Genomic DNA, 12,808 nt, shown 5'->3' on the forward strand with positions numbered 1-12,808 from the left:
TCGAGCCCTGGTTCAGGAAGATCCCACATGCCGCAGAGCAACTAAGCCCTTGCACCACAACTACTGAGCCTGTGCTCTAGAGCCCGTGCACCACAACTACTGAAGCCTGCACACCTAGAGCTGGTGCTCCACAAGAGAAGCTACCGCAATAAAAAGCCCATGCACCGCAATGAAGAGTAGCCCCCACTCTTCGCAACTAGAGAAAGCCCACGTGCAGCAACAAAGACCCAATGCAGCCAAGTAAATAAACAAATAAATTTAGAGAGGACTGCTTAGTCTGACCCAAAAAAAGGCTCTTTTCTACTATTTAGCAAAACCTGCTTGCCATTTTTCAGGGATTGAAAGTATTATGTCTATATGACTAAATACTTGAGAAAAAAAAAAAGCCCCCATTTACTATGTATTCTTCAATTCCAACCCTGTGCCAATTTTGTGCTAATTCTGGGAAATTGCTCTCAGTTAGTATGAGTTAATGAGGCTTGGAGGCTTATTACACAGAAACATTTCACAACTTAACTGTGATGACAAAAATTATTGTTTATTATCAAAAAGTAAAGATGTTAGTTAATCACTTTAATTCTACAAACGCAATTACTGAAAAAGGAGAAAGAGGAGCAGTACCGTGGACAAGTTGTGTTGAGAAGCTACACTGTAATCTTCCATACCATGAGCTGGGGCTGCGTGAACCAACCCTGTTCCTTTTGTCATGGTCACATGATTGGCAGGTAAAAGAGGAGACACTCGCTCAGAAATTAAAGGATGAGCGCAAGTACCATTTTCCAAGTCTACACCTGAGGGGACAGAAAATCATGGTTAAGTTATTTTATATGGCAATTCTTTTACCTCTTTAAGAACAGCAATAGATAGACATCAGGTGAAAAGAACAGAATCTGGGACAAGACTGGGCTCAAATTCTGCCTTTCCCCTTTACTTGTTCTGTGACCTTCAGGAATCTATAAAATGTGAACAATTGTGGTTCTTACCTCAGAGGTCTGCTGTGACGAAAAACTGGGTTAATACATATTAACCATTTTGGGTACTTATCACAATACTTGCCACACTGTAAATGCTTTAAAGTATCAGTAATTATTAAAACAAATAGATAATCAAATGAAACCAAGAAAATTTCTCTAATTTATGTATAGTTATGTGCCTTTTGGAATAGAGGACAAAAAACCTCTAGATCAACAGGTCAATGACCAGCAGGTTCTAACACTATCTCTGTGGAACTCGTTGTTGCTTTTCATAATGTTGCCCTACGAAGGTACGAGATGGTAAATAACATCTAACAGTTACTGGACACCCACCATATACTGGACTCAACGTAAACTCTCACCTCATTGTCACAATACTACAAAACAGCTAACATTGTCCCCGATTTACAAATCAGAAAACAAGAAAATATAGGAAATTTGCCTAAGGTCACACTGGTAATAAATGACTGAATTCAGCTTCAAAGGCAAGTCTGACTCTCATGTTCTACATAACTTTAGCTCCCTTTAATAATACACCATACCCATCATCTATTAATTTTTCTACACCATTATTAACATTTCCCAACTTTACTGCCTCTTGAGTTGAGTTCCATAAACTAATCTTTCTTTCACACATTCTAAAAATAACAGTCTTCAAACTTTAAAATGTTTGGTTCTACCCATCTACTTACCGAATATACTGAATACGTCTCTTTATCCTATCTACTCTTTAATAACTGAAGAACGGTCAATGGCCCCCTTATGCCTCAGATCTTCCCCACAAATCATTCATCCTTCTAAGCTAAATAATATTTAACTTAGAAAAAAAAAATCTGTCCTTATAGAGAAATTTCTTCACGTCTATGATCCTTTTCTCTAGCCATATAGCAATAAAAACTACTGTACGTATAGTAACCTATTCATACCGCCAGAAGAGCAACACAAATCTTTTAATTTTGACATTTCATAGATTGCCCTATTGCTGATTTCATTTCACTTAAAACAGCACAATGGGTAAGAGGCTTGAGAAAAACCAACATTTCCTTATAACTGATGATGATTAAACTCCCTTTCTGGAAAAAAAAAAATCACAAGCCCTCCTTGCTGTCTGACTTGATTGACTTGGCATTTTATTACCTAGAAATACCTGAATTACCAGGAAAAACCTGAATACTTCAGGATGCATTCTTTTCCATATAATTCATAATGTTGTTTAAGAAGACAACTGGTCAGCATTAATTCTTAAAGAAATCTACTCTTTAGTCTGCACTTCGATTCCTTTCTCTAAGTTAGATTTATAAGTAACACCAGTCCCCACAACCCTATGCTGTACTCTTTATGCATTCTGAGTACAGAAACCAAAGGTTTGGAGCAAAGTAAATTTCATTTATTAACTTTGCTTTATCCCCATACTTAGTGTTTGCAGCAATTAATACTCTATCTCACCTCCCAACAAAGATCTCCAAATGATTAATAAGAAACAATTTACCTTTTTTTTCTGGAAATAAAATCTAGCACATACAAAATATTCATTTTAGCTGCTCAACATTCCTACTACTTTAATAAGTAGTAAGCCAGTTGTCACCAGATTATTTTGCCAGGAATGAAAAGTATATGTATTTCCTCTGAAACATGGTGGCTCAAAATGGCAATCCATCAATTCTCCGCAAAGCAATAATCTGAAACAATTACGCAGTCTAGAAAAATGATCTTTAAATTTAACCTTAATAATTTCAAAAACCTTTTGATAATGCCATTCAACTTTTGTAAAAACATCAAACATGTCACTGAAGTCTATTACTACCTTCTGCACTTAAAAAAGAAGTGGGTTGGGGATATGTGTATAGAAACAGATGATTGAGCTTGGTGTACCCCCCAATAAATAAATAAATAAATAAATATTTCTTAAAAAAAAAAAAAAAAGAAGTGGGCTGTGGTTAATAATACTGTATTGTATATTTGAAAGTTGCTTAGAGAATAGATCTTAAAAGTTCTTATCCCAAGAAAAAAATCTGCAACTATGTGTGATGATGGATGTTAACTAGACTTACTATGGTGATCATTTCACAATATATACAAATATTGAACCTTTATGTTGAATGCCTGAAACTAATATGTTATTTATCAATTACCTATCTATTTTTTTAAAAAAGAGGTTAAGAGAGGGGTATGGAGTAAAGAATATACTGGATTCTCTAAGTTACTTAATGTACAAACAAGGTCCAATGTATTAAATATTAAACATTCTGTAGCTTCTTTTATGCTTTTGACATTAGAAAACCTTTTGACTTTTGTTAAAATTGTTTACACTTCTAACTGGCTTATATCTGAACCAATGCATTTCGAGGCCTTCCTTACTTAACTAGGCAATCTTTCCATTTTTGAGTATCTCTATTCTTGTGATTTTTTTTTCTTTCAAAAGAAACTTGAAGATACATCATCCCTAAGGATCAAAGGTAATTTTAAACTTCCCTAGGTTTCCACAGTTATATTTCAAAATCAACCACTACTTCAGAAGTCCCAAATCATAGCTTACTAAGAATCCTTTTGATAGAAATGCTATCTTGGGAATAACTTTCAGAATTTATTCAATTTCCTTATTAAAATCATGTACCGCAAAATAAATGTATTTATTTCCTTCCCTGCTCCTTTGATCAAATCAGATAAAAATAATTTTCAGTAATTTAATTTTAATAACATTTTAAAGGAAAATTTGTACATTCTATGTTGTACAAAGGACATCTGTCTAATCTTCCACTGGATATGTGCCAAAAACGTTTTTTTAATCTATTGTGCCTTTGTCAATGTTCACATTTTCTATACTCCTATCATGTTTAATGTATATTCTCCTTCAGTTTAATCAATGTAAAATATATTCTAGACAGGTAGAGGCCATATCTGTTTTGATTGACAATGAGCAATGCTCAGCAAGGTACTGAACTCAGATCAACCCAATATTTTGATGACTTTGACAGTCAGAATATCTGTAAATCCTCACCTGAAAATGTTGAAATAACCTCAAATGTTGTTCCCAAAGTAGAAGCAACAGATGTTACTTTATCTGCAGCTAAAATGTGTAAGTCTCCAGATTTGGAACACTTCACAACAGCATACCTAAAATAAAAATTTAGGAGTAAATTACTAATGATGAAAAAAAGAAAAACCACAGATAACATTTTAAATGTTTTACATCATTTTAGAAAAACTAAGATCAACAAAGTACCATTTTCAAAGGACTTCATTCTTTACATTTCTGTTTTCTTTTCCAAAAAAGCTAGAAATAAGGTCTTAAGTAGAATCCTCTAAAGCTTAATAAAATCTATATGAACATAAAAACTAAGCTATAATTCACTAATTTTAAAAGGATAATGAGGATGAAATAAGATCAAAATAATGCTAAAAATGGAATTGATCCTATCTGTGGATAAAACAAAAATTGCAATAATACACGTACTTTGATTCTGGCATGTAACAAACAGCCTGATTGGCTGGAATTGTCCAAGGCTGGGTGGTCCAGACCAAAAAACTAACAGGAGATGAACCATCTGTGAAAATAAAATTTCAAATATGCTAGCAAATGAAAAGTTATAATTCCATAACTTTAATAAACTCAAGCAATGGATATATCTCACCTATAAGAGATGCCAACTTAGGAGAAGGTTTCGAGAGAGGGAATTTTACATATACTGAGCGACTGACATGCTCTGGATTATATTCAAGTTCTGCTTCAGCCAATGCAGTCCTAAGGTTTAAAAATATTAAACATAAATATTTGGAAGCCCCACAAAATTCTCCCCTTCAATACCAAAAACACATAAATACCTTGATGAGGGAGACCAAAACACAGGTTTGTAAGATCGATAAATCAAGCCCTAATAAAAAACAAAGATAAATGAAAGCTGGAATTTTGTAACACATAATTTAACATACTCAAAGGAAAAAAAAAAACTTTATTACCTTATCATACATTTGGTAGAAAATTCTCAACTGCCTGGCCTCATATCTTCCATCAAATGTATAGTAGCAATTATTCCAATCTGCCATTATTCCCCAACGAATAAATGCTGACTTCTGTTTCTCAATTGCTGCTTTGGCAAATGACCTAGCTAAAAACAATGAGGAAAACAAAAAAAGCTTTTGAAAACAAATTAATTCAAATTCTTAAACATGGTTTAGCATGTATTTCTCTAAATACAGGTATTATACACAACTTAGACTATAAATATTTTTAATAGGAAAATTATCTTGAAAGTTAAAAGTGTTCAGAAGATACCTATAACAAATTCTAAAATTAACTAAAATTTCAAAATTTAAATTTTTTTATCGTCTCCTCTATTACTCAGAGGTCATAAAATGACTTCAGAAAAAATAAACTGGAAAAGTTATTCTTCATATTTCTTAATTTAAGAAAAGGTCAGAGAATAATTCTTATTCCATTATATGCACACACAAAATTAATCAGTACAACCAATAATACTGTTTCATAAGGAAGTACAAAATCTTCACAGTCACATCCAATTATACAGTTTAACATATAAGAATAGTTTTACATATAAGGACAGAAGCGTCCTCCCTGACCCATTCTACTGAAGGAAGGATCAAAAAAGAGATTTAAAAAAATTTTTAATTTAAAAGTTACTTTTGGTTCTGTACCTGAAATAGGTAAACAAGCCCTAGCCAAGAAGGTAAATAAAAACACTGACCAAAATAATAATTTCAACAAAATGTGAAGTCTAAAGAACTGAAAAATGTACTTGGACATGCTCACAAATCTTTCCTTCGCTTCTGAACATAAGTTCTCACAAAAGTCAATTACACAAAATCTGAACTTTCTGTGACACAAAGTGGTTTCCAACAGGTCTCATTATAAGTGAAAAAACAATAACAAAAACTAAAAAATAACAGTTGTCTTTGATAAAGCCCTGACTTTTCCAAGGAAGCTGTGTTTACCAACACCATTTTAAAACAGAAATAGAGATTATTTACCTTTCTCTCTAATTTCCACAGCTGAAAGATTCTGAGATTTTCCACCAAGTTCTGATAATACTTTTATTTCAATAGGTAACCCATGACAGTCCCAGCCTGGCACAAAATGTATTTTGGAACCTCTCATCATATGGTATCGATTAGCAATATCTTTCAAAATCTGCAAAGATACAACAATAATCACCATACATAAAGCATGTGGCCTACAATTCATATTCTCTTCTTAATATCATTTTCAAACACTAAGAAAACCCTATTTTAAAAGGATTTATATAAAATTACCTATTAAATCTACCAACTCAAGTTCTACATAAACACAAGAATAACAAATACTTGATTTTTAAAATGCGTCAACTCCCCCAGAAGGAAATCAAATTATAAAAGATTTCATAGTGAAAAACATTATGCCCAAATTTACTAATTTGTCTATAAAGTTGGAGCATGCAAACAAGCAGCTCATACTACCTTTTTAAGAAATAATTTGAACTTTCTAAAAATCAGAGTTCAAATAACAAATTCGCTTTACTCTTACAAAAAAATTCTTAACATGAATAATCCAATATTATGTAAATTTAATAAATATTATAGAATCAATGCAGAATTTATAATGCACTCAGAGTATGAAATATCACGGTGAACAACTTCTTCTTTTTTTTTTTTGCCACACCAAGCAGCATGTGGAACTTCCCTGACCAGGGATCGAACCCCTGCAGTGGAAGCGCAGAATCTTAACCACTGGACTACCAGGGAAGTTCATGGTTAATTCTGTTATTACTAAAACCCTAAATAAAACAGCAGACCTCTTCACTTGGTATAGTTCTATAACTGTTTCTTAGCTCATTTTAGATACTAGGGGGCAGCAGAGTCTTTTGAAAAATGTATTACTACAAAAAAAAATGGGTGTTCAAATACAAAGAACAGATTTGGCTCCAAGCTCAGCTCCTTCCCAAAATTAAATAGTGCAGTAGTCCAGAAAAATATTTCTTCCTTTCCACGTCTCTCAAAAGTAGAAAAGATAATACACATTCCTCCTACCCCTTCTTCCACGTAAAAACTCTTTCAAACTTCTTACCAAAGGGCAGGGGGCCCTTGTGATCTGGGTGGTAGTAATACGACATAAACATTCATCTACTTATATATACTTAAGATTTGTACACTGTATGTTATGTATATAAATAACATCCTTCCCATTTATCCCTATCTGAAGTTATTTTATTTAATTATCTGTCCCTTCACAGGAAAATATAAACTCTTTGAAACCAGAGATTCCATCTGTCTTCTTCATCCGTAAACTCCAAGCATTTAGAATGGTATCTGGCACTATTCTACAAGTACTTACTGAATAAAGGAATGCATGCATATATGCTCTAGACTGTGATGTCTTACACAGTAGTCACTAGTCACCAGCAACTAATGAGCATCAAAATCACCTAGTCCAAATTGAGATGTACTATAACTGTAAAATATATACCAGATTTCTAATACTTAATACCCCCCCCAAAAAGCCTGTGAAAGATCTCCAATAAAATTTACAATGGCTATATGTTAAAATGATGGCTCAGATATGCTGAGTTAAATACACTATTAAGATTAATTTCATCTATTTCTTTTGACTAATTTTTATGTGGCTCCTAAAAAATGTTAACTTACCTCTGTGGCTCACATTTGTAGTTTGCAACATTTCTACTTCACAGTGCTGCTATCAATCAAGTTAACAAAATGGCATCATTTGAGCTAATTTTTCAATTTAATCATGAGTTAAAAATTAACAATGTCCCCAATAAGGAAAGGTAGAAGTCTTTATTAGAAGCCTCTAGTAAAAGAAACAGCAGTGATGCAACAGGAATATTCTACTAATTCCTCAGTATCAAACATTATTCTACTCTCCAAATAAGTTCCTCCATTCCTCTAAGAGCCATTTGCCTCTTTTGTTCATGATAGTCCTTTCCGTCCTCATTTCTCCTTTTGTCTTTTATTTTCCTATCACAACACTCATGTACTCCTTTGTTTAACAAATATTTGAATGCCTACAAGATGCCAAGCACTGTTCTAGGAACCTAGAGTATGGCAGTAAACAGGAAAGACAAGGTCCTTCTTAGGATGGAGGAAGACAGAAAATAAGGACATTCATTCACTATGAAGTTAAAATAAGGTAAAGGGTTTGAAAGAGGCATGTGGGTGGTAGTGGTGGTACTATTTTACAGGGATATCAGTAAAACCTGATGACATGACATCTGAACAAAGATAGGATGCAAATGAGGAAGTGAGCCATCTGAATATCTGGGATGCATTCCAAGCAGAGAAAAGCAAGCAAAACTATACATGGTATTGTCTGAGGAAGAGCAAGACCTGTTCCTCCTATAGTTCCAAAGTGCCCATGGTCTTGGATAAAGCCTCCAACTAGGCACAGAAAAGATGCTTTTGTAGGCTGCCTCAGTTTTTCAGAGAATTATGCCTTCTCAACCTCAAGCCATGTGGAGCTGACTCCCCTCCATTCCAGCTCCAAGGGTGAGCATGTGATCCACTGCAGCCATCAACACATACTATCCCCAAGTCCAAAATGACTGCTTCAGGAATGGACTTGTGACCCAAATCAGGCCAAGGAGATTCAATTACAGGACTTGTGCAAGAACTGTTAGGAAAGAAAGGACTGAAGAATGTAAGCCTGAAAATGCTGGGGAATGGGAGGGGCAAGGGTTAGAGTGAGGAGACATCAAAAGGGCGAAAGCCTGCCTAAGAGTGAAAGAGAGAAACCAACCCCTGATATTATCTGAGTCCCTGGGTCTAGCCATGCAAGGAGCTAAAACCACCATTAGAACAGTAAATCAATTCCTTTTTTTGTTTAATCCAGTTAGAATTGGCTTTTCTATACCTAGGAACCAAAAGAATCTGGAGCAACAGAGTTTTGTTTTGTGTTTTTATTATAACATACAGTCTCACTGACTGTATTAAAAAACAAGAGGCTAGGCTATCTTTCTCAAATTAATTTAAAGTGTCCTCACTCAACATATGCAACAGAAAGTTCCAGAAGAAGAATGGAAAAGTTAGCCTTAAATAATTTAAAATAGAAGATATGCTTAAAAACAATAATTTTAAAGGTAATATCTATTAAAGCTTCTGTGTGGGAAATAACAAGAATATATTAGACTAAACAAGACTAGCCCAGACACCTATTTTACCTTATTGATCTGAACCAGAACCAGATAATACTACAGGATATTCCTATCTGATACAACAAATTCAGTCCTCAATCTTTCTCTACATTTTGACTACTCAAACTCATTTACTTTCCAGATTTACTTTTTAGCCATTAAAAACATTTAAAATTTTTTTCTATAAGTGAAGCCCTTCCTTTGCCAGAGAGGTATCAGCAAAAACTAGCCAAAACAGAAAATTTTAAATAAGATCCCGAATCTCATAATACAGAAAATGCTAAGGTTTCAACAAAAACTCACTCATACTCCAACCCAGGAAGATCTGAAACTGAATAAAAAAAGAAAATCACTAGATAACCAAGACTGAGATGAGAGAAATGTTAGAATAACCTGAAAAAGACTTTAAAGTAACCATAAGAATGCTTAAACAACCAATTGTGAACACACTTGAAAAATATGAAAAAAGAGAAATCCTCAGCAAAGTCAGTAGATATACAAGAAGAAGTAAATGGAAAATGTTTTTCCTTTTATTCTGTATCTCAATTTTATTGAAATATCAAATGCAAATTTTAAAAGTGAAAAGTACAATAACTGAAATAAAAAGTTCTATACATGGGCTCAACTACAGAATGGAGGGGACAAAGGGAAGAATCACTAACCCTGAAGTCAGAATAAATGACCCAATCTAAAAAGAAGGGAGGAAAAGGACAGAAAAAAAATATCACAGACCTGTGGAACTACAACAAAAGATCTAACCTTGGTGCCACTGCTGCCCTGAAAGGAGACTTTTTCAGAACTGAAAAAAGTACATGGAAAAATAATGGTTGTAAACTCCCCAGATTGGCAGGAGATATAAATCTATAAATTCAAGAAGCTTAACAAAATCCAGAGGAAAAATCCAAAGAAATTCATGCCGAGACACATAATCATTAAACTTTTGAAAATAAAAACGTCTTGAAAGCAGTTGGAGAAAAATGACACCTTGCTTATTAGGGGAAAAATAATTTAAAAGACAGCAGAGTTTTCGTAAGAAAACATGGAGGCCAGAAGGAAGTGGAACAATATTTTTCAAGTACTAAGAAAAAACTTGTCAATCTAGAATGCTATATGCATTGAAGTATACTTCAAGAATGGAAGAAGTTTGGAAAACTGGACAGCTACATGTAAAAGAATGAAATTAGAACACTCCCTAACACCATACACAAAAATAAAACTCAAAATGGATCCAAGACCTAAATATAAGGCCAGACACTATAAAACTCCTAGAGGAAAACATAGGAAGAACACTCTTTGACATAAATCACAGCAAGATCTTTTTGACCCACCTCCTAGAGTAATGGAAATAAAACCAAAAATAAATAAGTGGGACCTAATGAAACTTAAAAACTTCTGCACAGCAAAGGAAACTATAAGCAAGACGAAAAGACAACCCTCAGGATGGGAGAAAATGTTTGCAAACGAATCAACAGACAAAGGGTTAATCTCCAAAATATATAAACAGTTCATGCAGCTCAATATCAAAAAAACAAACAACCCAATCAAAAAATAGGCATTAGATCTAAATACACATTTCTCCAAAGAAGACATACAGATGGCCAAGAGGCACATGAAAAGCTCAACATCGCTAATTATTAGAGAAATGCAAATCAGCACTACAATGAGGTCTCACCTCACACCAGTTAGAATGGGCATCATCAGAAAATCTACAAACAGTCAATGCTGGAGAGGGTGTGGAGAAAACTGTTGGTGGGAATGCAATTGAATACAGCCACTATGGAGAGCAGTATGGAGGTTCCTTGCAAAACTAAAAATAGAGTTACCATATGACCCAGCAATCCCACTGCTGGGCATATACCCAGAGAACACCATAATTCAAAAAGACACATGCACCCCAATGTTCACTGCAGCACTATTTACAATAGCCAGGTCATGCAAACAACCTAAATGTCCATCAACAGAGGAATGGATAAAGAAGATGTGGTACATATATACAATGAAACATTACTCAACTGTAAAACAGAATGAAATTGGGACATTTGTAAAGACATGGATGGACCTAGAGACTGTCATATGGAGTGAAGTAAATCAGAAAGAGAAAAACAAGTGACGCATATATGCGGAATCTAGAAAAATGGTACAGATCAACCGGTTTGCAAGGGAGAACTAGAGACACAGATGTAGAGAACAAACACACAGACACTAAGCGTGGAAAGTGAGGCGTGGGGGGTTAGGGTGGGATGAATCAGGAGATTGGGATTGCCATATATACATTACTAATAAGAAAAAAAAATCAAATTGCACACTTTAAATATATGCAGTTTATTGTATGTCAATTATATCTCAATAAAAGTTCTTTAAAAAAAAAAAAAAGAATGGAAGGAAATCAAGACATCATCAGATGAAGGAAAACTAAAAGCATATGTGACCAGCAGACCTACCCTAAGGAATGGCAAAAGAAAACTGTCTAAACAAAAAAAAAACACAATACAGCACGAATGTTGAAACATCAAAAAGGAAGAAAAAATACGGTAAACAAAAATATGGGTAAATATAATAAACTTTCCATTTCTTCAAGTCTTTTAAATTATGTTTCACAGTTGCAAAGATAACTGTTAAACACTGTCTTACATGAACCAAAATACATGCAGAGGAAATATGTAAACCAAGCTAAAAGCAAGGGAAGGAAAAAAGATGTAAAGGGACAACATGCTTCTAAACAATCCACAGATCAAGGAGCAATTCTCAAAAGAAATTAAAAAAATACAATGAACTGAATACAAATGGAAACTCAGCATGACAAAATTTGTGAGGCACAAGCTACAGCAGTGATGACAAAGAAATTTATAGCAACAAAATGCATACACTGGAAAAAAAGGAAAAGTCTGACCAGTAATATAAAATCTCTCCTCAAGAAATTAGAAAAAGACCAAATGAACCCAAAGCAGGCAGAAGCAAGGAAACAATAAGAAACAGAAACTGATGAAATTAAGAACAGAAAAATAAAAGAGAAAAATTAAAGAAACAGAGTTTGACTTCAGGCATGACAGTGTAAGAAACTACAGGGATCTGCCTGCCAGGAAAACTGGTAAAAATAATTTAAAACCCCAATCATTTAAAGCTTCTGGAAATGGTCCTAAGGGCACACAGCAAAGGAAGAAATATCTAAACAAGAAGAAAAATGCCATGAAAGCTTGGCAAGAAAAATGAGAACCAAGACCACTCCCTCTAACCAGCCTGCCAGCTCTGTGAGGTCACCTCCACTCCAGATGATGCAGCCAAGAACACAGGGCTCCTTGTGGAGGGCAGGGGGTCAGCGTTTATGATCCTGTCCCACCTACCTGCTGCTCAGGCTAACAGGTAGAGACTCCCTTCCTCCACAAAGACCCCACTCATGAAACCTTGTATGAGAATCTGCTGGGAATATGGGGGCTCTAACCACCCCTGTTTGGGCTCATGAAATGGTGGTTCCACACACCGGGAAAAGCAGTTCAAAAAGATCTCAGGCTACTGACCCTCAGCTCCAAAAGTGAGGGTATGTCTCAGACAGAAGCGTACAGTTTCCCCCACTCCCAGCTCCAGAGCCCTGGCTGGGAGATCCTGCCTGGGGAAGGAAGCAGCCAGTAAAACAAATAACTCTTAATCTCCTCCCAGCAACAGGGCAAGGAGAGGTTCAGGCCTAAGAGGGCTCTGATC

General features: G+C 34.8%; 1 protein-coding gene across 2 annotated transcripts in view; it reads right to left on the reverse strand.

Moving 5' to 3' along the window:
- IARS2 (isoleucyl-tRNA synthetase 2, mitochondrial) overlaps positions 1-12,808 on the reverse strand; it is a 69,517-nt gene that overhangs the window by 35,389 nt on the left and 21,320 nt on the right. For both annotated transcript variants that reach the window (XM_057728483.1, XM_057728484.1), the window contains exons 3-9: positions 5,961-6,120; positions 4,932-5,080; positions 4,797-4,846; positions 4,607-4,716; positions 4,429-4,519; positions 3,973-4,088; positions 622-791 (exon numbers count right to left, since the gene is read on the reverse strand). In XM_057728483.1, the coding sequence (XP_057584466.1) occupies positions 622-791; positions 3,973-4,088; positions 4,429-4,519; positions 4,607-4,716; positions 4,797-4,846; positions 4,932-5,080; positions 5,961-6,120 (846 nt within the window). The remainder of the gene's footprint in view (positions 1-621; positions 792-3,972; positions 4,089-4,428; positions 4,520-4,606; positions 4,717-4,796; positions 4,847-4,931; positions 5,081-5,960; positions 6,121-12,808) is intronic.

The sequence above is a fragment of the Hippopotamus amphibius genome, chromosome 3 (genome assembly GCF_030028045.1).
Source record: "Hippopotamus amphibius kiboko isolate mHipAmp2 chromosome 3, mHipAmp2.hap2, whole genome shotgun sequence".
Taxonomy (NCBI): Eukaryota; Metazoa; Chordata; class Mammalia; order Artiodactyla; family Hippopotamidae; genus Hippopotamus; species Hippopotamus amphibius.